The sequence below is a fragment of the Aquarana catesbeiana genome, linkage group LG03 (assembly GCF_042186555.1).
Source record: "Aquarana catesbeiana isolate 2022-GZ linkage group LG03, ASM4218655v1, whole genome shotgun sequence".
NCBI classification, from domain to species: domain Eukaryota; kingdom Metazoa; phylum Chordata; class Amphibia; order Anura; family Ranidae; genus Aquarana; species Aquarana catesbeiana.
This window is the reverse complement of record NC_133326.1, coordinates 579,086,728-579,111,318: the sequence shown is the minus strand read 5'-3', so window position 1 is coordinate 579,111,318 and position 24,591 is coordinate 579,086,728. Positions and strand designations below refer to the sequence as shown.

At 43.0% G+C, this 24,591-nt stretch overlaps 1 protein-coding gene across 1 annotated transcript in view; it reads left to right on the top strand.

Annotated features, from left to right (window-relative positions):
• LOC141132946 (polymeric immunoglobulin receptor-like) overlaps nt 1-24,591 on the top strand; it is a 38,752-nt gene that overhangs the window by 6,387 nt on the left and 7,774 nt on the right. The window contains exons 2-5 of the mRNA XM_073621966.1: nt 4,844-5,173; nt 10,033-10,365; nt 14,730-15,053; nt 21,724-22,047. Of these exons, the coding sequence (XP_073478067.1) occupies nt 4,844-5,173; nt 10,033-10,365; nt 14,730-15,053; nt 21,724-22,047 (1,311 nt within the window). The remainder of the gene's footprint in view (nt 1-4,843; nt 5,174-10,032; nt 10,366-14,729; nt 15,054-21,723; nt 22,048-24,591) is intronic.

The following is a 24,591-nucleotide window of genomic DNA, read 5'->3' as shown; positions in this document are numbered from 1 at the left end:
TCAGGCCTGATCCCTGCGATCGCTAACAGTTTTTTTTTGTAGCGTTTTGGTGAACTGGCAAGCGCCAGCGGCCTAGTACACCCCGGTCGTAGTCAAACCAGCACTGCAGTAACACTTGGTGACGTGGCGAGTCCCATAAGTGCAGTTCAAGCTGGTGAGGTGGCAAGCACAAGTAGTGTCCCGCTGCCACCAAGAAGACAAACACAGGCCCGTCGTGCCCATAGTGCCCTTCCTGCTGCATTCGCCAATCCTAATTGGGAACCCACTGCTTCTGCAGCGCCTGTACTTCCCCCATTCACATCTCCAACCAAATGCAGTCGGCTGCATGAGAGGCATTTTCTTTATGTCCTCCCGAGTACCCCTACCCAACGAACCCCCCCAAAAAAGATGTCGTGTCTGCAGCAAGCGCGGATATAGGCGTGACACCCGCTATTATTGTCCCTCCTGTCCTGACAATCCTGGTCTTTGCATTGGTGAATGTTTTGAACGCTACCATTCACTAGTTGAGTATTAGCGTAGGGTACAGCATTGCACAGACTAGGCACACTTTCACAGGGTCTCCCAAGATGCCATCGCATTTTGAGAGACCCGAACCTGGAACCGGTTACAGTTATAAAAGTTACAGTTACAAAAAAAAGTGTAAAAAAAAAAAAAAAAAACACAAACAAAAATAAAAAAAAATAAATAGTTGTCGTTTTATTGCTCTCTCTCTCTCTATTCTCTCTCTCTATTGTTCTGCTCTTTTTTACTGTATTCTATTCTGCAATGTTTTATTGTTATTATGTTTTATCATGTTTGCTTTTCAGGTATGCAATTTTTTTATACTTTACTGTTCACTGTGCTTTATTGTTAACCATTTTTTTGTCTTCAGGTACGCCATTCACGACTTTGAGTGGTTATACCAGAATGATGCCTGCAGGTTTAGGTATCATCTTGGTATCATTCTTTTCAGCCAGCGGTCGGCTTTCATGTAAAAGCAATCCTAGAGGCTAATTAGCCTCTAGACTGCTTTTACAAGCAGTGGGAGGGAATGCCCCCCCCCCACCGTCTTCCGTGTTTTTCTCTGGCTCTCCTGTCTCAACAGGGAACCTGAGAATGCAGCCGGTGATTCAGCCAGCTGACCATAGAGCTGATCAGAGACCAGAGTGGCTCCAAACATCTCTATGGCCTAAGAAACCGGAAGCTACGAGCATTTTATGACTTAGATTTCGCCGGATGTAAACAGCGCCATTGGGAAATTGGGGAAGCATTTTTTCACACCGATCTTGGTGTGGTCAGATGCTTTGAGGGCAGAGGAGAGATCCAGGGTCTAATAGACCCCAATTTTTTCAAAAAAGAGTACCTGTCACTACCTATTGCTATCATAGGGGATATTTACATTCCCTGAGATAACAATAAAAATGATTAAAAAAAAAAAAATGAAAGGAACAGTTTAAAAATAAGATAAAAAAGCAAAAAAATAATAAAGAAAAAAAAAAAAAAAAAAGCACCCATGTCCCCCCTGCTGTCGCGCTAAGGCGAACGCAAGCGTCGGTCTGGCGTCAAATGTAAACAGCAATTGCACCATGCATGTGAGGTGTCACCGCGAACGTCAGATCGAGGGCAGTAATTTTAGCAGTAGACCTCCTCTGTATATCTAAAGTGGTAACCTGTAAAGGCTTTTAAAGGCTTTTAAAAATGTATTAATTTTGTTGCCACTGCACGTTTGTGCGCAATTTTAAAGCATGTCATGTTTGGTATCCATGTACTCGGCCTAAGATCATCTTTTTTATTTCATCAAACATTTGGGCAATATAGTGTGTTTTAGTGCATTAAAATTTAAAAAAGTGTGTTTTTTCCACAAAAAATGCATTTGAAAAATCGCTGCGTAAATACTGTGTGAAAAAAAAAAAATGAAACACCCACCATTTTAATCTGTAGGGCATTTGCTTTAAAAAAATATATAATGTTTGGGGGTTCAAAGTAATTTTCTTGCAAAAAAAAATAATTTTTTCATGTAATCAAAAAGTGTCAGAAAGGGCTTTGTCTTCAAGTGGTTAGAAGAGTGGGTGATGTGTGACATAAGCTTCTAAATGTTGTGCATAAAATGCCAAGACAGTTCAAAACCCCCCCAAATGACCCCATTTTGGAAAGTAGACACCCCAAGCTATTTGCTGAGAGGCATGTCGAGTCCATGGAATATTTTATATTGTGACACAAGTTGCAGGAAAGAGACTAATTTTTTATTTTTTTTTTTTTTGTACAAAGTTGTCACTAAATGATATATTGCTCAAACATGCCATGGGAATATGTGAAATTACACCCCAAAATAAATTCTGTTGCTTCTCCTGAGTATGGGGATACCACATGTGTGGGACTTTTTGGGAGCCTAGCCGCGCACGGGACCCCAAAAACCAAGCACCGCCTTCAGGCTTTCTAAGGGCGTAAATTTTTGAATTCACTCTTCAATGCCTATCACAGTTTCGGAGGCCATGGAATGCCCAGGTGGCACAAACCCCACCCAAATGACCCCATTTTGGAAAGTAGACACCCCAAGCTATTTGCTGAGAGGTATAGTGAGTATTTTGCAGACCTCACTTTTTGTCACAAAGTTTTGAAAATTGAAAAAAGAAAAAAAAAAAATTTTTCTGGTCTTTCTTCATTTTCAAAAACAAATGAGAGCTGCAAAATACTCACCATGCCTCTTAGCAAATAGCTTGGGGTGTCTACTTTCCAAAATGGGGTCATTTGGGGGGGGTTTGTGCCATCATGGCATTTTATGGCCTTCAAAACTGTGATAGGCAGCGAGGAGTGAAATCAAAAATGTATGCCCTTAGAAATCCTGAAGGTGGTGCTTGGTTTTTGGGGCCCCGTACGCGGCTAGGCTCCCAAAAAGTCCCACACATGTGGTATCCCCGTACTCAGGAGAAGCAGTTGAATGTATTTTGGGGTGCAATTCCACATATGCCCGTGGCCTGTGTGAGCAATATATCATTTAGTGACAACTTTTTGTAAATTTTTTTTTTTTTTTTTGTCATTATTCAATCACTTGGGACAAAAAAAATAAATATTCAATGGGCTCAACATGCCTCTCAGCAATTTCCTTGGGGTGTCTACTTTCCAAAATGGGGTCATTTGGGGGGGGGGGTTTTGTACTGCCCTGCCATTTTAGCACCTCAAGAAATGACATAGGCAGTCATAAACTAAAAGCTGTGCAAATTCCAGAAAATGTACCCTAGTTTGTAGACGCTATAACTTTTGCGCAAACCAATAAATATACGCTTATTGACATTTTTTTTACCAAAGACATGTGGCCGAATACATTTTGGCCTAAATGTATGACTAAAATTGAGTTTATTGGATTTTTTTTTATAACAAAAAGTAGAAAATATCATTTTTTTTCAAAATTTTCGGTCTTTTTCCGTTTATAGCGCAAAAAATAAAAACGGCAGAGGTGATCAAATACCATCAAAAGAAAGCTCTATTTGTGGGAAGAAAAGGACGCAAATTTTGTTTGGGTACAGCTTTGCATGACCGCGCAATTAGCAGTTAAAGCGACGCAGTGCCGAATTGTAAAAAGTGCTCTGGTCAGGAAGGGGGTAAAACCTTCCGGGGCTGAAGTGGTTAATATTCATACCACACCCAAAGGGCCTGGTAATGGACTGGGGGGGGACCATGTTCTTTTTTTTAATGAGTTTTAGCTACATTGCCGAGACCCGACAATTCATTACAGCCGACAATTTTTCCTTTAGAAATGTCATTTTGCTGCAGTACTGTTCTAAACACGGGAAAAATGCACCACTTTACAGGAATACTATAGACACCCCCCCAGGCATGATATTTAAAGGAATATTTAATTTTTATTGTTTCATTTTAAGCATTAAAAAAATCGCTGCTCCTGCTCCCCCCCTGGGGCAGGACCCGGGTCCCCAAACACTTTTTATGACAATAACTTGCATATAAGCCTTTAAAATGAGCACTCTTGATTATTCATGTTCGTGTCCCATAGACTTTAATGGTGTTCGTGTGTTCTGCCTAATTTTTTGCCTGTTTGGTATGTTCTGGTGCAAACCGAACTGGGGGGTGTTCAGCTCATCCCTAGTCTCCATTGCTCCTCCATAGATAGAGCATCCACACTTGGACTGGAAGTTTGTTACTGGCTGGATCATCTGATGAAAAGTATAGGGTGGAAAAAAAGCCTAAAATCAGAATATTAAAGCAGACACCACATCTGAGGATTGGTAAACTGCAAAATATTACATTTTTGTTTTTGGGTTTGGATACACTTAAAATTGTCCAATGTGGGAAAACTAAGCAGAGATGGACAGATGGATTTGGTTTAACATGGGGGTCCTCTGTTTGCTTACAAGGCAGCTTCTGGTTGGCGCCAGACCTGAGAAATGTTCATTTAGAAAAGATCTGGTACCTTAAAAGCAAGACTGATAGAAGATAGATCAATATCAAAAGAGCCATTAGAGGCAGAAACAACCAATTAGAAAATGTCACATGGTGTATTAATCTGATTTATAACTACTGTATGTTTAGCCAATACTTTTTATTTTTTTAATGTGGAGTGGTAAGTGCTTAAAATGTCTGTTTTTACTTTTATTGCTGCCCATGCCTTTCTGTCCTGTCGATAACTGCACTCGCTATTTGTTACAGTAACAAGGAAAGGAAATTGGGAAATATTTAAAATTGGGACACAGTCGAAAAACAAAATGCCTCAAAATTGGACTCTTTCCTACTGAAGGCAAAACTGAAAATAAAATATTCGCTGGAGTCAGGCTTTAAAAGTAACATGCCCTATTTTAGGAGGAAAGCTCCCTTACTTGTACTTATGTTTGTCTTTCTTCTGCATGTACAGCCCTAATATCAGCATATCGTGTGACCGGGTTGGTGGGAGAAAGTTTGGTTTTTCCCTGCACATTCCCAGCCAGCAAAAACCCAATCAGATTATGTTGGGGGCGTGGCAGCTGCTCAGCTCTGGGCTGTAACAGCCCCATCACCAAAGTAGAGGCCGACAAAGTGACCTGGAGAAAATCGGAAAGATACCAGCTGAAAGGGAACCTGGGAAATGGTGATGCATCCCTAGAGACCAATGATGTCACCCTGGATGACAGTGGCACCTACTGTTGCCGAGTGAAGAACTCAGAGTATGACCTGAAGAGGGAGATAAGCGTGGAGATACAACATCGTAAGTAACTTTATTTAGAGTTGATTTTAAACGGCTATCATTATTATTGCATCATAAAAATGGGGGCAGTCTATTTTTTTTAAAAAGTGTAAACACGAGTTATATCATTTCTCATTGCATTGCCAATGTATCCAGTGCACAGGAAACTGCACGTGGCCCTTTTTTGAGAATGTAAAACACAGCAATGCCCAGTTTTGCATTACTGTGCAATACAACACACTGCAAATGGCGGTGATGCCCATGTTTCCCCACTGCAAACGTTTTAATCCCAGTCTTGGTATATATTTGGTGTTTATGTCACTAACAATCTTTTTTTTCCTGGAAAAACTTCTCCATGTGAACATCTGCTTCTCCCCTAAAAACATTCAGCTCTCTCAATGTCTAAAGATCTGTGAATGCTGATTGGCTGGCTATGTGTTGTAAATTATACATGCTGATTGGTTGGCAAGGTGCTGGGCCTCCCCTGCTGAACCGTGTGCTCCAGAGTTACCTCTGAAACTGTATTCAAGGTTTTCACAAATACCATAACCGATCTGCACAAATCCAAACCTGCAGTATCAGTCTCCTGGGTGTACACTGTGTGTTCAGGACACAGGTATGAGCAGCCTATTGCATTAGGGTGTGCATCCCAAAGCCCAACCACACACATGCATGTGTATGTGTAAATACATATATATGTGCATACACACTAGACATGTGCACTGACAAAAAATCGTTTGTTTTCATTTTTTTTGCTTTTTTTGGAAATTTGGAAATTCGGAAATCCGAAATTTGGATTTTCGAATTTCCGAGTTTAAATTAGAAAATTTTAAAATTCTGAAGTTCAGAATTTCGGAATTTTGGAAATGGAAAAATTTGGAAATTAAGGAATTTTTCAAAATTCATTAAACTAATTCAGAACTAACCAAATTGCACTAATACTAATAATAATTGTCTAATACACACAGCGTTAAGGAGTGTGCTATGTACAGGGTATAGAGTTAAGACGTGCGCTATATACAGGTTTCAGAGTTAAGTGCACTATGTGCAGGGCTCAAGAGTGGGCTATCTACAGGACACAGGGCTCAGGAGTACGCCATGTACAGGGTGCTGAGTTAAGGAGTGCGCTATATACAAGGTGCACTACTCAGAAGTATGTTATGTAAGGAATACAGAGTTAAGGAATGCGTATCTCTCAGGCCAGTTTGCCACCCCCTCCCCAGTACAGAGCTCTTCCCCCCCAAACTCGACCTTTATTCCAGTACAGAGCTGTCCTTTCGCCGCAAATTCTCTCTACCCCACCTAAAGAATACTGGAGATAGGAGAGAAGAGCTGCTGCCAAAGGGCAGCTAAAACTTACAGTAGCAGTGTTCAGGCTGCCGGTGCAGGCTTTAGGAGGAGACACTAGAGCAGGGGTAATTAATTAAAATTCAAGGAGGTCCGAATCTCTCTTTAAAAAAACATAAAAGTAGACCAATCACATTCACATTTCAGGTAAAGGAAAATATAACCACCTTGCATAAGGTGTTCAAATCGGGGTACCTCTTAGATCAGCTGCCCCATCAGAGTATCCTCTTACAGCATATGCCCCCATCAGAGTGCCCCCTTACATAAGGTGTCCCCATCAGAGTGCCAACATATATCAGTTGGCCTATCAGAGTGCCCCCTTACATCAGGTGGCCCCATCAGAGTGCCCCCATAGATAAGTTGTCCACACTGGACTACCCTTAGATCAGTTGCCCCCATCCCAGTACTCCCTTATATCAGGTGTCCCCATCAGAGCGCCCCCAAGCACTAATTTGCCCCATCAGAGTACCCCCTTACATAATATGTCCCCATCAGAGTGCCCTCATACATCAGATTTATCCATCAGCATGCCTCCTCACATCAAATTCCCATATCAGAGCCCCCATACATCAGATTCCCCCATCAGAGTGCCCCCATACATCAGATTCCCCCATCAGAGCCCCCTTACATCAGATTTCTCCATCAGAGCTCCCCTTACATCAGATTTCTCCATCAGAGCCCCCTTACATCAGATTTCTCCATCAGAGCTCCCCTTACATCAGATTTCTCCATCAGAGCCCCCCTTACTTCAGATTCTCTCATCAGAGCCCCCCATACTTTAGATTTCCCCATCAGAGCCCCCTTACATAAGATTTCTCCATCAGAGCCCCCTTACATAATTTTCCCCAATCGGAGCCCCCTTACAACAGATGCCCCATCAGAGCCCCCATACATCGGATTCTCCTATCAAAGTCTCACGATTTACCTATAGACGCTACAGAGCCGTGCAGGTAGGCGGCGGGAGCTGGGAGGCCTGGAAGGAGAAGCATGCTGCAGGATAGGGCACACATGTGACATCATTGGTTGCTATGATGCCAGCAGTCCTAGCAACCAATGACTGCGAGTTCCTGAAGATTCAGAACAGCGAAATGGCTGGTTAATGGTCCAGACTGTACTGTCAGTCGGTCCATTTAGGCTGCACTAAAGCTGTGCACCCCCCCATCCTCTTCTGCTCTATTAGGATAGGACAGAGCATGCACAACCAGGAGAGGAGGCTTTCATTCTACACACAGAAGTCGAGCTTCTGTGTGTGTGTGTATGTGACAGTAGCGAGCTGCTGGCAAGGGGCTAGCACCGAAGGTGGCGTAACTCCCATGTGCACGCCTATGGTTCAAGACCAGGCAGAGACAGACCACATCTCGCTTCACCTAAGTGTATAGTAAATGAAAGAGGGTTCATCTCAAATCCCTGCCCATCGGTCACGCCCCTCTGACATGTTTTACCCACATTGGGCTTATTTGTAAAGGTACGCATTCCCTGTGGCAGAGAGATTATATGCACAAACACATCACACAAACAAGGTGAAACATAATATATATACGATAATTCTGCGCTACCAAAAAAGGGGGAAAGCAGCTAACACAACCAACAAATGTAAAGAACAGACAAAGAAACAAAATATGTGTAGCGCTAAAAAAGGGGGGGGGGATAAAATTATGTATTGCTAGAGAACTGGCAGTTCAAAGTTCGACTGTTGACAAAAAAGTCTTTGAAGAAAATTAGAAGAATGGGATATAGAGTCCTCTGGAACAAATTTTTGACCGTGGTACAAATCCTCTATGGAGAAAGCCCACACACCACCAATGACAATGAAGAGGCTTACCAGACTTGGTGGACCCGACAAGGCATACGCCAGGTGGGGTCAAACAGGCTTGGGTGGTGCTGGGCTGGAACAGATGCTGAAGAGCAGGGATGGTGGAATGGCTTCCACGTGACTGTGTTCCTTGGACGTGGTCGGGCTCAGAGGTCGTGGTACTCAAATCCGTGTTGGAATGTAGACCAGAAGATTTTCCTGCTTAAACACTTCACGACCAGCCGCTGTCATTATACTGCGGCAGGTTGGCTCCCCTGGGCGTAGCTGTACGTCGGTTCGCTTTAAGACCACTAGGGGGCGTGCTGACTGCCGGGCACCCGCGATCACTCCACACAGACACAGAATGGAGATTCGTGTGGTGTGGCTGTGGTGGCCTCCTCTCCTGGAGTGCGGGCAATGGCGGCTCCGGTGTCCGCTCTTCCAGTTTCCTCTGCCGTGTGAGGAGACACACGGCAGAGGAAACTGGAAGAGCGGACACCGGACAGCTACGCCCAGGGGAGCCAACCTGCCGCAGTATAATGACAGCGGCTGGTCGTGAAGTGTTTAAGCAGGAAAATCTTCTGGTCTACATTCCAACACGGATTTGAGTACCACGACCTCTGAGCCCGACCACGTCCAAGGAACACAGTCACGTGGAAGCCATTCCACCATCCCTGCTCTTCAGCATCTGTTCCAGCCCAGCACCACCCAAGCCTGTTTGACCCCACCTGGCGTATGCCTTGTCGGGTCCACCAAGTCTGGTAAGCCTCTTCATTGTCATTGGTGGTGTGTGAGCTTTCTCCATAGAGGATTTGTACCACGGTCAAAAATTTGTTCCAGAGGACTCTATATCCCATTCTTCTAATTTTCTTCAAAGACTTTTTTGTCAACATTCGAACTTTGAACTGCCAGTTCTCTAGCAATACATAATTTTATCCCCCCCCCCCTTTTTTAGCGCTACACATAAGGTGAAACATAATAGTTATAAACCGTTCACAAGAAGATTTTACTGCTCAGTATCAATGCAGTGTGCAAGGCAAAAGTCTCTTAACGGCCACAAACAGATAAGATAAAAAAAAAGTAAAAAAATAAATAAGAGAGAGGGGGAAAAATAGAGAGAAAATAAAAAAGCGAAAAAAGAAAACTAGAAGGGGTAGCGGGTGGGGGTCATTAAGACCGATGTATAAACAAAATTGTTGTATGCATTGGTGTGTCCATTAATCCAATATATGCAACATATGCGAAAAAAATTATTATTGGTTCCATTTTTACAATACTCCCTTTTTATGTAGCATATATTGGATTAACACACAGAGCAATGCATACAACAATTTTACTTATACATCAGTCATAATGACCTCCCCTACCCCTTTTTTCTCTTTTCTTCTTTTTATCCCTTTTTTTTCCCTTTCTCTCCTTTTTTTTCTTTCTCTTTCTCCTTTTTTTTTACTACAGAGGAACATGACCAATGGGCGGGGATTTGAGCTGCAGCTTTTTTCTTTTTTTTTTTTACTTCACACCAGAGTAGAACACAGTGTGCGGCGATACTTGTATGCTAGATTGTATTTGAGATTTGTTTGGGATCGCCTCAACCAGAGCATACTGCCAATGAAAGTTAAAGGGTGAGATCTGCCATAAAGGTTACCCATCTAAGCTTGTTCAAAGTGATCATTGTTTGCATGAGTGTGACTTACAGTATGTTCTGGCAGTATATGTTTGACAACTTCTGTTCTCTTTACAGCTTTACAAGATAATCTTGTGCGGGGACCAGTGGATAGTATTTTGAGCTTGCCCTGCAAATACTCTGCTAAGGAAGGCAAGAGTCCCATGTGCTGGGGGCGAGGCAGCTGTGGGCTCACAGGTTGCCCCAATAAGATCCTCAGTACTGATGGAGACAAAGTATCCTGGAGTGAATCAGACAGATATGAGTTACGAGGAAATATTAAGGAGGGGGATGTCTCGCTGACATTAAATGGCGTGTTCAAGGAAGATGAAGGGACATACTGCTGCAGGGTGGAGATCCCAGGGCTGTTCAATGACCTGAGGAAAGATGTCCAGCTGGAAGTTGAAGATGGTATTGATGTTAATACTTACTACTAGCCCATTTACCAAGTTGAATTTACACTGCTTAGTAGTCATTGGTGAACATTTTCTGTCCACAGCATAGACAACCTAATTAACATATAAATGATATAAAAACAATATAAATTGTTAAAGCTTAACTCCTAGAATATACAGCTGAAATACATATAAGGGACATGTACTACCTGCCAAAAGAATTGTATTTCTGGCAATCCATTCCTATAGCTCCCAACTGTCCCTTATTTCGAGGGACTGTCCCTGATTTGGAGCAATGTCCCTCTGTCCCTTTTTCCCCCTCATTTGTCCCTCCTTTTGGTCATATCTATATAGTTTTATATAAAATTCACTTTTTATCTTTCAAAAAGTGTTTCCCAGTGCTAAACCTTTCATTAAATTTCTAAATTGCTGCATTTGTGAATTTCAAAAGCCACTATAAAGGAATAGTGGTAAACCTTTTTTTTTTTTTGGTGAATTCTCCTTTAAGGGGTGTGGCAGGGGGCGTGTCCTATGCCTTCATACATTTGCTAGTAGGTGTCCCTTATTCCCATCTCAAAATGTTGGGAGGTATGCAATTCCAAAGATTTATTCAGCCTTACCACAAACCAAAGCCAGCCTGGTGCCCTCAGATTTGTCCGCTTTGTTAAAAGATAATTTCAGAGAAAGTGCACTAACTTAGTTTGCCCATTTAAGGTGTCCTAACCGATTCCCAGTCCCTTTCCAGAGATTCATGCCTACCCTGATCCAGCAGCTGCAGCCTCCTTGGATTGTTTACATGCTACACTGAAAGGCCTTTTTCCTGGCCGTGCCTGTGTTTCATCAGATTAGGCGACTCGTCAGAATGTGTAACGGAAGTGACGTTTCGTTGCCGCCATCTTGCTACACCCCACACTCCTCCACAGTAAGGATACACTAAGAAGGGGCAAGTGGACATCTTGTTACACCCATCGGAGTTTTGCATTTTGCGCTTATTTTTAACAGTAAACGGAGTTTATATAATGAAATACAGTTCCTAGAACTCCGTCTGACTGTTTAGATGTTGAATTTTAAAAGCAGCGGCAAGCCTGCTGATTTTAGAGGTTTGCTAATTGGACAGAAGTTCGCTGCTTCTAAAATTCAACATTTAATCATTTACACGGAGTGCTAAGTACTGTGAGGATGGATATCAGCCTGGAAATCAGCTTTAAAAAATAATAAAAATACATTATAAAATGTTAAATACATAGAAAATAATTATTTTAAAAAAACACCCTGAACCGTATGGCCTTTTCTTTGGTAAAGATTGTCTTTTCTTTCTAGGCTCAGTAAGTCAGGCTCAAATTAAAGCTCAAACTCTACTATCATTTATACTAATAACTAATATTGGTTCCACTAGATATATGGTCTCCTCCTGATTTTTATATAGTGGCATTATGGTAATGTCATTATGCTAAATGTTACTATAGTATGTCATGATTAGCTTAAAAGTTTAAGGGTGGAAGCTGTAGATTAAAGCTGAACTCTAGCCAAGTAGGTGAATACATCTATGAATTAGATATATGTGTAGCACCCTGATGTTTAGGCAGGGCTGCTATTAAATTTAGTTGCCAAGCGATAGTTGCCTTGGCCAATTGATAGAGATCAATTGATTTCCCCCTAATTCTGGAATTGCTGCACTTCTTTCTTCTGTCGCTAGGTGGCTGGGTACCTGGTGACAGATAGATAAGACAAGGGGCGAGCAAGGACAGATCAGGAATGAATGGGGTGTCTCAGCCAATGGGCAGGGATTTTCTTGGGTCCCTTGGCCTGGTGGGAGAGCCTATTTATTTGGGTGGAGTCAGGTGATCAGGGTTCTGTGCCACCCAGACGGCTGTCTGGGTGGACGTGTCGTATTGCCCCGGGTTGCTAGGTTCGAAACCTAAGGCCTATCCCGGGAGAAATCTGACTGCTAGGCTGTCTGAGGGCCTATCCAGAAGAAGGAAAAGAAGCGTAGGGTTGGGACTGCGGGCTTGTAGTTCAACCAGAAGTAACGGTTCCGCCAGCCAGGGAACCCGTTGTGGTCGGAGGTAGAGGGGAAGCTGTCACCACTAAGGGACCACCCACCTTGTTACCGGAGACTACTGTGCGTAAGCTGAGGCCAGTACCAGAGCAGACTTCTCGCCAGCTGGGGACGGTGAAGAAGTGGGAAACTTCAGCAAGTGCCAAGTCAGGGACCTAGCTGGACAGCAGAGGTGATGCTTGTGAAGCATCAGTGAGTGCCAAGCCAGCGCCCTACTTGTGTCCGCAGGGGTGAAGCTTGAAGTGTATCTGAGTGCCAAGCCAGGGACCCAGCAGGGAAGCAGGGGTGGCACTTGAGGAAGATACTGAGTTCTACCAGTGGAAGAGCTCAGGGGATCCAGTGGCTAGTGGATCTGAAGTCTAGTGAGAGAGACTGGGAGCTTGTTGAGTGAAGACCCACAATGAGTGATTTGGGGTAAACTAAGAACTGTTCATGTTGCAAATAGTTGACTTCAATTGCCATTTAGTAACTACTACAAGCTTGTTGCCATAGGATATAGCTGTCCTACCTATACAGAAGTGGTGTCTGGTTGGAGGCCTTCAACTGTATAGCTGTCTACCTATAGAAGTCTCGGAGTCTGCCAATTAACATTGCATCTACTCAAGGGTGTCATGGCCCTAACCCTCTCTCCTACAGTTCTGTTTAAGAGACCATAAATCTCTTTTTGCATTCTAAAAGTGTCTGGCGCCTACCCTTTCATCTTGCATTACACCCAACATGCCTTGCAATCCACTCTACATGGAAGGATGTCAGCTGTCCCTAACTCTGGGGGTCACCATTAGGCCTTGAGGGGCCCGGTACTTTGCTACATATGGAAACTGTTTTAGATATGAAAGGATTTGTTATATTGTTCAGCAAGTCTTGTGATCCAGGCATCCCTGAAAGACAGCGCAGCCAGGTAGTGGACATCCAACAACACATCCCCAGCCTGTGATAGGACAGTATAGGAGCAGAAGCTGACTGGTGAGGTCATCTCTCTCCTCTTGTCAGCACATACCTTTTCAGTACATCTGCTGCTGTATGCTGCAGAGCCCAATTGCTTCAGTGTTAGTCCATTCTCCCCTACTCTGTACAGGTAATAATAAATACGACTATTAGGTGAAAATAAAGGCCAATTAAATACGGTAGTGACATTTGTATTTTAGACACTTCAAATAATTTAAAGTCCAACTGCCCCCAAAGCCTTTTCATTTAGCCATGAATATGGTGGGCAATGGATGTAAACTGTCAGGTTTTTGTTGCTGTTCTTATCCCCATTGAGGGGCGTTTCCCTCCTATGTTAGCAATACTCACTGGCATCTATACCATTGAGAGCCTTGGCTGCAGCTGGCATTTAGTGTTATTCGGAAGATAAATGGTCCTGGTGTCCAACTTGTGGCACTTTGATACCTACTATGCAGCCCGTGGTGATTACAGAAGTACAGTAAAGGACATTTATTTAACCTGTATTCTAATAGCTACATGATTTGTCATTTTTGTATTTTTTATTTTTACAGTTTATTAATTATTAATGGATCTTGCTGACAGGAATATCAAATATGGTGCTGGTAATGTTTAAATGGACTTTACGGAGCAGTGATTGCACTGATCTCTAGCAGTGTCTTATAGCATGTCCCCAATCTTTGACAGTCTCTTGTAGCATGCCTACTGTCTCTGTCCTTCCACTGTAGTATGTCCAGTCTGACCATTTTTAGTAGCATTACATATTCTGTACAGTATGCACTGCCCTTTGGTGATGCCAGAGGCTGCACTTGATGCCCCCTATATCAAGTAAGTTAGCCACCACTATATGGTCTATAGAGAGTGGCCCTTGGTGTGGCAGCATTATTCAAATAGGTACCCTTAAAAATAAACAGTTATCTTAATACCCAGCACTCCAATGATAATGGGGTTGTCTTGGAGCAAGTTACAGTAGTCTATTTTTAAAAATGTGTCTCCATTTAAAAAAAAAAAGTCACTTTTACACCCAGCAACCAGTGAGCTTAAAACTTTCATTTTTTTTTGATTGCTATTTGAGGTTTTGAATTTGCCAGACTGCTAACACATAGCTAACAGTTTTTATGTAAGGCAAGTTGACAAATTAGTCCCCAAATGATTAAAAACTGGGTAGAGTAAAGAATACTTGAAGGAAAGGCTTGGGATTAGTGTTTCCAGAATGACTGGTTAATAACCCCCATAACCACACAGGTGAGTAGCCTAGTGTGTCCAAGAAAAAGTAACACAAGTCCTGGGCAGGTAGGTCACATTCCTAAGTATTGTTATGATGTCTGAATTTGATTGGAGTGCTCTTCTTACTCTATACTTTTCCTTTACATTCACAGTGAATCTGGTGAGGGGATCTCTGGGTGATAAACTGACGCTGCCCTGCTCTTACGCCACTGATTACGGAACACGCTCGATGTGCTGGGGACGAGGACATTGTGGGATACTTAGCTGCCGCAATGAGGTTCTTAAAACAGATGGTGATGCAGTAACCTGGAGAGAAGATGACAGATTCCAGCTAAAAGAAAACATAATGAAGGGGAACGTATCGCTGACTATCAATAAAGTTAATGAGAATGATGGTGGAGTGTACTGCTGCAGAGTGAGAGTCCCAGGAGTATTCAATGACATAAAGAAGGAAGTCCGCCTAGCGATACACAACAGTAAATTATTCTTTTAGTGTTCAAACTAATGGTTGATTTAAAGGGGTGGTGTCAGATTGAATGCATTGTTTTAGGTTGTGATTTTAGTTCTCAGTGTCAGTATAATGTCAGTAGCAAAGACGATTGGATACAGCATTCATGCCAGAAACAGGAAACTTTTTTGCTAACTTTAACACAACTTGGTCACTAAACTAAAACTGTACAATAAAAGGCTCAATACAAAGAAGAGAAGTGTCTCTGAAAGCGCTGGGTAAGGATCTGACACTTCTTGGAGTCCCATTTTCATGAGACCTCAATGGGCACTGTGGTTCCTCCCTTCTCCCTACCTCAGTGGTTTGATCTTCCGGCCCCTATATCACTACTGTATCTTTTAGAAATGTGGAAGCAGGTGGGTCAAGCCACTAAACACTAGGGATGAGCCGTATCAATGCAAAAAATTTTTAAAACGGCCGTTTTTTCAGGAGCAGTTATTTTAATAATGCTTAAAGTGAAACAATAAAAATTAAATATTCCTTTAAATATCATGTCTGGGGGGGGTTCCCCTTAGTCTGCCTGTAAAGTGACGCATCTTTCTCATGTGTTTTACTGTGCCACAGCAAAATGACATTTCTAAAGGAAAAAATTTTATTTAAAATTGCTTGCAGCTGTAATGTATTGTCAGCTCCAGGTAATATAGATGAAACCAATTGAAAAAAAACGGCGTGCAGTCCCCCCCCCCCCCACTTCATACCAGGCCCTTCAGGTCTAGTATGGATATTAAGGGGAACTCCACAACAAAATGTAAAAAAAAAATGGTGTGGGGGTCCCCCCCCCCAAGATCCATACCAGGCCCTTCACATATACCAGACCCTTATCTGAGCAAGCAGCCATGGCAGGCCAGGAAAGGGAGACGAGCGAGCGCCCCCCCCTCCTGAACCATACCAGGCCTCTTGCCCTCAACATGGGGCGCGCCCCCCCCCCCCCCCAAAGCAACTTGTCACCATGTTGATGTGGACAAGGGCCTCATCCCCACAACCCTTGCCCAGTGGTTGTGGGGTTCTGCGAGCAAGGGGCTTATCAGAATCCGGAAGCCCCCTTTAACAAGGGGGCCCCCAGATCCCGGCCCCCTTTATGTGAATGGGAATGGAGTACATTGTACCCCTACCACTTAACCAAAAAAAGTTTCAAAGTATAAACAACAGTTTTTAACAGATCAATTATTAAAAAAAAAAAAGTGTCCCGCGATGTCCATCCATCTTCAATTACCGCGCCGACTGACCCGTAAAATAGAAGAAAAAAAAAAAAGCTCTGCCTCGATGGGAGGCGTCCCGCCGACTGCTGTCTCTTGGCTGTGACAGCTGTTATATAGGCAAGGGCGGGGCCAACCGGTGGCGTAAACCAGTGACCCCACCCCCCTCTGACATCACGTGACACTGCCACTAACTAACTAACCTGCCTGCCTAATCTAGCTCAATCTATCTCTGTCCACATCCACACACTATACACAGCCGCTATGTAAGCAGCCTTATATAGTGTGGGGCGTAGACTTAGTCCCCCTGAGCCATGATTGGCCAAAGGCACCCTGCTTTTGGCCAATTATGGCTCTCGCAGCAGAGCGAGCTGTGGTTGGCCAAAGCATGCAGGTCAGGTGCATGCTTTGGCCAATCATCAGACATCAATGCACTGCGATCTCGCAGTGCATTATGGGGCATTCCGCGGCGCTCTAATTTGCTGCAAATGCCCCATAATATTCACTGTTCGGCAAACACCCGATGTTCGAGTCAAACTTGTGTTCGACTAGAACATCGAGCTCATCCCTACTGAGCATAGTAGAGATCAGGCATCTGACACTCCCTGAAGTGTCACACTGTGCATCAATAGTGGTTAACAGTGTGGGTACAGGATCCTGCTGAGAGGAATATCAATTATGGTGCCATTAAATTTTATGTGGTAGTCAGGAAGCATTGACTAATGGCATTGATCTCTGGCAGTCTCTTGTAACATGCCATTAATCTTTGACAGTCTCCTGCGACATGTTCTTAAACTCCATCCATACCTGTAGCATGTCCCCAGTATTTGACAATCCCCTGTAGCTGTCTGGAGTCTGTCAGTTTGCTGCAGTATATACAGCCTGACCATTTTTTTTTTTTTATAGCTTTACATATACTGTACATTATGCACAGCCCTTTGGTGATGTTAGGGGCTGCACTTGATATCCCCTATATCAAATAAGTTGACCTTCGCTACATGGTCTATGGAAGGTTGCCCCTTCTGTAGGTCATACTGTATGTATCCTGTAGTGGCGTGGAAGCAGATGGATCAAACCATTGAGCAGGGTAGGGGACCATGAATCTCACTTCCTGAAGTCAGATTGTGCAGCATCAACTACCACAGAGGTCAGCTGCGTGGACAGCAGGAGAGGTGAGTATTCAATGTCTTCTTTGCAGGTTTATATCAGCAGCAGAATTGCTTTAAAGTGCATATCAAGCCAAAATTGTTATTTTCAGTTATGAACAAAGTGGCGTGCAATTAGATTCTCATTAAGGTTTTTACTGCTTTCCTGGGCTCTGTTAGAGAGATTTTAGCTTACTTATTGTTCCAAGAGTTTTGCCAGGAAGTAAAGAACAATCTGCAACAGGGACACAGACAGGAATAGAAAACTAGGCAGAGGTCTCACTAATGCCTTGTACACGGTCGGACTTTTCGGCATCAAAGGTCCGCCGGTCTTTCCGACGGACTTTCGACTGACTTTTGATGGACTTTTGAACGAACGGACTTGCCTACACACGATCACACCAAAGTCCAATGGATTCGTACTTGATGACGTACGACCAGACTAAAATAAGGAAGTTCATAGCCAGTAGCCAATAGCTGCCCTAGCGTCGGTTTTCATCCGACGGACTAGCATACAGACGAACGGATTTTTCAACCGAACTCAAATCCATCGGAAAGATTTGAAACATGTTTTAAATCTAAAGTCCGTCTGATTTTTGACCGAAAAAGTCCGCTGCAAGTCCGATGAAGCCCACACATGGTCGCATTGTTTGACGGATTTGTTCCATCGGACCACTCTGGTCAAAGTCCGCCCGTGTGTACACGGCATAATGGAGCCTAGATAGCAATCAAATTTGTCAGGGGTTATACTCCTTCCCCACTTTTTCCAATGGAGCCATTTAGTAAAGAGATCCAAGTACAGAACTAAAAGGGGGCGAGAATCTCAATCCTAATAAAGTTCACTTGCTGTTTGCTGTCTGTAGAATGATTTTATTTTTTTAATTAGAGGTTTTTAATATAAAGAATCAAAGGGAAAATAAAGAACACCATTTGTCAAATTACAGACAAAAGCAAGTACATAATAGTTTGTACTAACCTATGGAGAGTACATAGGAAGTATCCAATATACAAAGTATCACAATGATTGAAGAGAGGTGACTTATGCCGTGTACACACGGGCAGACTTTTCAACCAGACTGGTCCGACGGAACGAATCCGTCGGACAATCCGACCGTGTGTGGGCTTCATCGGACCTGCAGCGGACTTTTTCGGTCGAAAATCAGATGGACTTTAAATTTACAACATGTTTCAAATCTTTCCGACGGATTCGAGTCCGGTCGAAAAATCAGTTCGTCTGTATGCTAGTCCAACAGACGAGAACCGACGCTAGGGCAGCTATTGGCTACTGGCTATGAACTTCCTTATTTTAGTCTGGTGGTACGTCATCATGTACGAATCCGTCGGACTTTGGTGTGATCGTGTGTACACGGCATTAGTCAATAATGGGAATTAAGGAGATGTTGTATTATAATGTGTCCAATTTGTAAATATTTAGATTGTAGTCGTTGGTCTCAACTCTGGAGATTTTTAGTTAAAATTTGAAAGAATTTAATAGCAGAGGACAGAAAAAGGGGCTTATATTGGGGCTAAGTGGAGGGGAGAAAGGGAAAAAAAGGGCAGGGTTCTTGGAAGAGGGGGTTGAGAGAAGATAAATGGAGATTGTGAAGTCTGTGAAATTCTGCAGCAAAAGGGAAGGGGGAATATGGGGCAGTAGTCACATGTTTGTGGCATTAGGAGCAGACCCAGTTGGATCAATGTGGGGGGGGGGGGTAGGGTAACATTCAATTGGATTGTGTTAGTAAAAAGGATCTGTATTCTTGGATAGTGTAGAAAGAATTTAGCTATACAGTAAGTGGCTATATATATTTTTTTTTTCTACACCCTCCAAATTCAAAAATGTGAATAGAAGCGTACAACCACACAGGTTCATGCTTTCAGGTCACACCCCACATTATCTAGTAGGAACACTGGGCCAAAATAATCTAGGCCTGTTAGACTTTTACACCAAAACTCAATTATCAAAGCTTCCAAGTTAAACTCTGATGTACTCTAATGCCGCGTACACACGGTCGGACTTTTCGTCTACAAAAGTCCAACGGACGCTGACGGACTAAAGCTGGCTGGTAATCCGATCGTGTGTGGGCTTCTCCGGACTTTCAACGGACTTTTTTAGCCTCAAATCCGACGGACTTTAGATTTGAAACATGCTTCAAATCTTTACGTCGTAAGTACGACGGACCCCGAAATCCGCTCGTCTGTGTGCTAGTCCGACGGACAAAAACCCATGCTAGGGCAGCTATTGGCTACTGGCTATGAACTTCCTTATTTTAGTCCGGTGTACGTCATCACGTACGAATCCGTCGGACTTTTGTGTGGTCGTGTGTAGGCAAGTCCGTTCGTAAGAAAGTCTGCCGCAAGTCCGCCGAAGGTACGTCGGAAGTCTGTCGGACAGGCTGTCGGACTTTTGTAGACGAAAAGTCCGACCGTGTGTACGCGGCATAAGGGTTAGGTAGATGGCACTGGAATCTGGAGCTGGTAGTATGGGATGGTTTTGTGTTCAGATTAATCTCATTGTTCATTGCTGTGTTCTCATTACTCTCTGTAGGGGCCGATTTATGATCACTCAAAACTTTGACCTGGATATTAAAGCACCCCACTCAAAGGTTTGAGTCTAAAATGATGTTTTTTACAAATATTAAATGGTTACAGCAGCCAAGGCATTTTGGGGGCCCAGTATCACCCCTTTTACTGGGGCTTAATAGGACATTGGGTTGGCAATCTGGAACATAGAACTAACTGTGATTAGTGTATGTTCACAGAACAGCAGAGTGAAATTCAGCCACTGGTTTGGGAACTTTGATGTCCTTCAGACACCTGCTGACCTCCCAAGCCCAAACAAGTCACGATCATGTAATATATATTGAGAACTGTATGAAACTGCAAATTGAACCATAAACAAAAGATGGACAGCAGGTTTTTTAAAGGAAATCTCTGTAACGATGCAACATAGTAATCTATAGATGGCATGTGCTGCCTGGGTCTTTAAGAGGCAGCTCAGTTTAGCACAATGTTTTGGGAATCTGTCATAAAGGTATAGAACTACCTCCACATGCAAGCCAATTTTTATAACAGACATATTAAACTGATGTATATTAGTCTGCCCTTTTTTTTGATTCCATACAGCCTTTTAAGGCTACATTCACCTTTGTGAAAAAACTAAATAAATGCACATATTTTTGCCCCCAAAAAATGTGAATTTAGTATTTTATTCATATGAGCCTGCAAAGCATTGCACCCGCGATCAGTGGACTGCATGTGCAAACACCTGCTCCTGAAGGCACGTCCTCCAGCTTTCTTGCCCATACATCTGTATGGGCTTTCTGTTTGAAAGCTGGAGGAAGTGTCAATAGACTACATGGGCTCTCATCAGCACCCTTGCACTCCATTGAGAACTACAAGCCATCTGTTGCATTGGCAGATGACACTTATAGTTTAATTCAAAGATTCCTGTGTATGAATGGCATTTTTTTCAATGAATACAAGGTGTTTAAGGGCCTGTCCATACTGATGCATTGTGTTAACACACTGTAAGAAGCATGTTTTACCATGAGTTACTGCAAAGGCACAGCAACATGTGTGTTGCATTGCGTCAAGAAAAGTATGGCATGCAATATATTTGGTGCATTGCAGCTCATTCGGAATAATTTGGCTCCTTAACACAACGCACATAAAATGCACAACAATGCCCATTTAATGCAACCCATCAGCCTGAGCAAGTCCTAAAGTTCCCATTAGAGATATTTTTTTTATCACTTCTTGTTTTGGTTACTGCACAGGAAGTGAGGATAATCCTTCCCAAGGGGGACACAGTCAGCAGTTTCTGACCTTTTTTTGCAATCTATCCACCTCCGAATAAAAGTACTTTTTATATAGTTTAGATGCAGCTGTGACTCATGTTAGAACTTCACTGCAGATTCTAATGAGCTGAAACATTGAACAGATTTTTAAGGGTCTCAATAATGTTGGCAAAGTGATCTCTCCCCATTCTAGTTACCAGCTTGTGTAATTTCACCCTCTATTATCATTTAAAATTGATACATAATCCAGCAAGCAGAGTGACACTTCCCCCTCACACACACACACACACATATACACACACTCCTATAATAGCTTTGCTAGGTTGGTGGATTGGGAACTAGGGTGCAGAGATTTCACCTCCAAAGTCACCAACAGATAATCGAAGATGATGGGTGATTCAGCTTGTTGGTAGTGGAGTGACTTTGGGTAAACTTTCCTTTTTTTCAAATTTAACATTCTGTTAATTTTAATATAACATGTTTCTTCCCAATATTCACAGCGGATCATGTGAAGGTATTTGCTGGTGACACAGCGAAGTTGCCCTGTTCATACAACGTCAGTGAAGGTACCACCAAGATGTGCTGGGGAAAAGGCAGTTGCCCAAGGTATAAGTGTACAGATACCCTTGTGTGGACTGACGGTGAAGAGGTAACCTGGACAGAGTCTGGTAGATACCGTCTGAAGGGAAACCTGGAGCATGGAGATGTGTCACTCTCTATCATTGGTGTCTCTAAGGAAGATGAAGGGACCTACTGTTGCCGAATGAACATCCCAGGTCTCTTCAATGACATCTTCAAGGAAATCAGTTTGGAGGTAGAAGATGGTAAGAGTCTTCTATAATTATTTCTGTTTTCTGTTGGTACATCTTTGTTATACCCTTGTCTATAGATATATCCAATTTCCCTTTCAAACTCTTGATAATGAAAAGATGAAGGCAAAATTCTAGTTTTCATGTTTTCACTTACCTTAGATGAGCGCTGATCATGGAAAATACCACTTAAACCAAGCACATCATGATGCCGGATTATTCACTGGCCTGCCTCTATCAGCTTCTGGCCTTTCTTGAAAGATTCTAGGTTACCTGAGGGCTTTCACGTACACAAAAATGATCTATTAATTTGCTGTATTGAATAAAGTCCCTTATTATCCCCCCCTTTCATGCTGCTGGTTCAAAATGTATCTGCCAGATTGTCTACACTATATATACATTGCTGCTCACTTTCAGTGGGATTCATTCATTATTGTTTGCTTTCTGTCACCCGGCAAACCTAATAAAAGGTGTCCAGTGGAATGAATGTCCAATTATTAGATGATTCACTATACATTTGCCACAGACCTCCTGCCTAGACACATTCCTAATTATACCTGACAGAGACCTCACACCACCATCTTTCGCTGGAGTGCACCACTCATACCTTGCAAGACTGTTCACGAGATTTACAGATGTGTTAGGCAGTTGTAGGTATGCTTTCTGATGAAGATAGACAGATGGGCAGGACAGTCAGACATACAGACAGGATGAACAGAAAGGACAGACCAGACAGACAGCCATTGCAACCATGCAGTACAGTTATCCTTTAAAAATCACAAACAAACATGCATCTGTTCTAGTAATGCAGCCTTTCTCAACCTTTTCAACGTGGAGGTACCCTTAAAAAAACTTTCCGTTTTCAGGAAACCCATGCTAAAAGTTATTATATCTACAACTCATGATACATTAGAGTGATGATCAGTGGGAAGACCACTCCTTACATTTGTGATCATTGTGAAGAATTGCCCCCTTACAGAGAGGTAAAAAGATCAGTGCTGTCAAGGGGAACTTATCTGAGAAGCAGAAATTGCTCATTGGTCAAGGAACCCCTACCAATTTCTGGAGGAACCCTAGTTGCGAAACCTAGTAGTAATGTGTTGTCTATATGAGAGCAGTAACAGAATAATCAATGACATTTTTCTGATGGTAAATTCTCAATAACTGCCCATCCTTCAGCTTGCCAGACAAATATAAACTCTGCAGGGGGTCCTGTACAAAGAGCTGCATTACAGTGGGGACAGAAAGTATTCAGACCCCCTTACATTTTTGACTTTGTTATATTGCAGCCATTTTCTAAAATCATTTAAATTCATTTTTTTTCCTCATTAATGTACACACAGCACCCCATATTGACAGAAAAACACAGAATTGTTGACATTTATGCAGATTTATTAAAGAAAAACTGAAATATCACATGGTCCTAAGTATTCAGACCCTTTGCTGTAACACTCATATATTTAACTCAGGTGCTGTCCATTTCTTCTGATCATCCTTGAGATGGTTCTACACCTTCATTTGAGTCCAGCTGTGTTTGGACTTGATTAGGGAAGCCACACATCTGTCTAGATAAGACCTTACAGCTCACAGTGCATGTCAGAGCAAATGAGAATCATGAGGTCACAGGAACTGCCTGAAGAGCTCAGAGACAGAATTGTGGCAAGGTAAAGATCTGGCCAGGGTTACAAAAAAAATTCTGCTGCACTTAAGGTTCCTAAGAGCACAGTGGCCTCCATAATCCTTAAATGGAAGATGTTTAGGACGACCAGAACCCTTCCTAGAGCTGGCTGTCCGGCCAAACTGAGCTATCGGGGGAGAAGAGAGCCTTGGTGAGAGAGGTAAAGAAGAACCCAAAGATAACTGTGGCTGAGCTCCAGAGATGCAGTCGGGAGATGGGAGAAAGTTGTAGAAAATCAACCATCACTGCAGCCCTCCACCACTTGGGGTTTTATGGCAGAGTGGCCCGACGGAAGCCTCTCCTCAGTGCAAGACACATGAAAGCCCGCGTGGAGTTTGCTAAAAAAACACCTGAAGGACTCCAAGATGGTGAGAAATAAGATTCTCTGGTCTGATGAGACCAAGATAGAACTTTTTGGCCTTAATTCTAAGCGGTATGTGTGGAGAAAAACAGGCACTGCTCATCACCTGTCCAATACAGTCCCAACAGTGAAGCATGGTGGTGGCAGCATCATGCTGTGGGGGTGTTTTTCAGCTGCAGGGACAGGACAACTGGTTGCAATCGAGGGAAAGATGAATGCGGCCAAGTAATGGGATATCCTGGACGAAAACCTTCTCCAGAGTGCTCAGGACCTCAGACTGGTCCGAAGGTTTACCTTCCAACAAGACAATGACCCTAAGCACACAGCTAAAATGACGAAGGAGTGGCTTCACAACAACTCCGTGACTGTTCTTGAATGGCCCAGCCAGAGCCCTGACTTAAACCCAATTGAGCATCTCTGGAGAGACCTAAAAATTGCTGTCCACCAACGTTTACCATCCCACTTGACAGAACTGGAGAGGAATGGCAAGGAGGAATGGTAGAGGATCCCCAAATCAAGG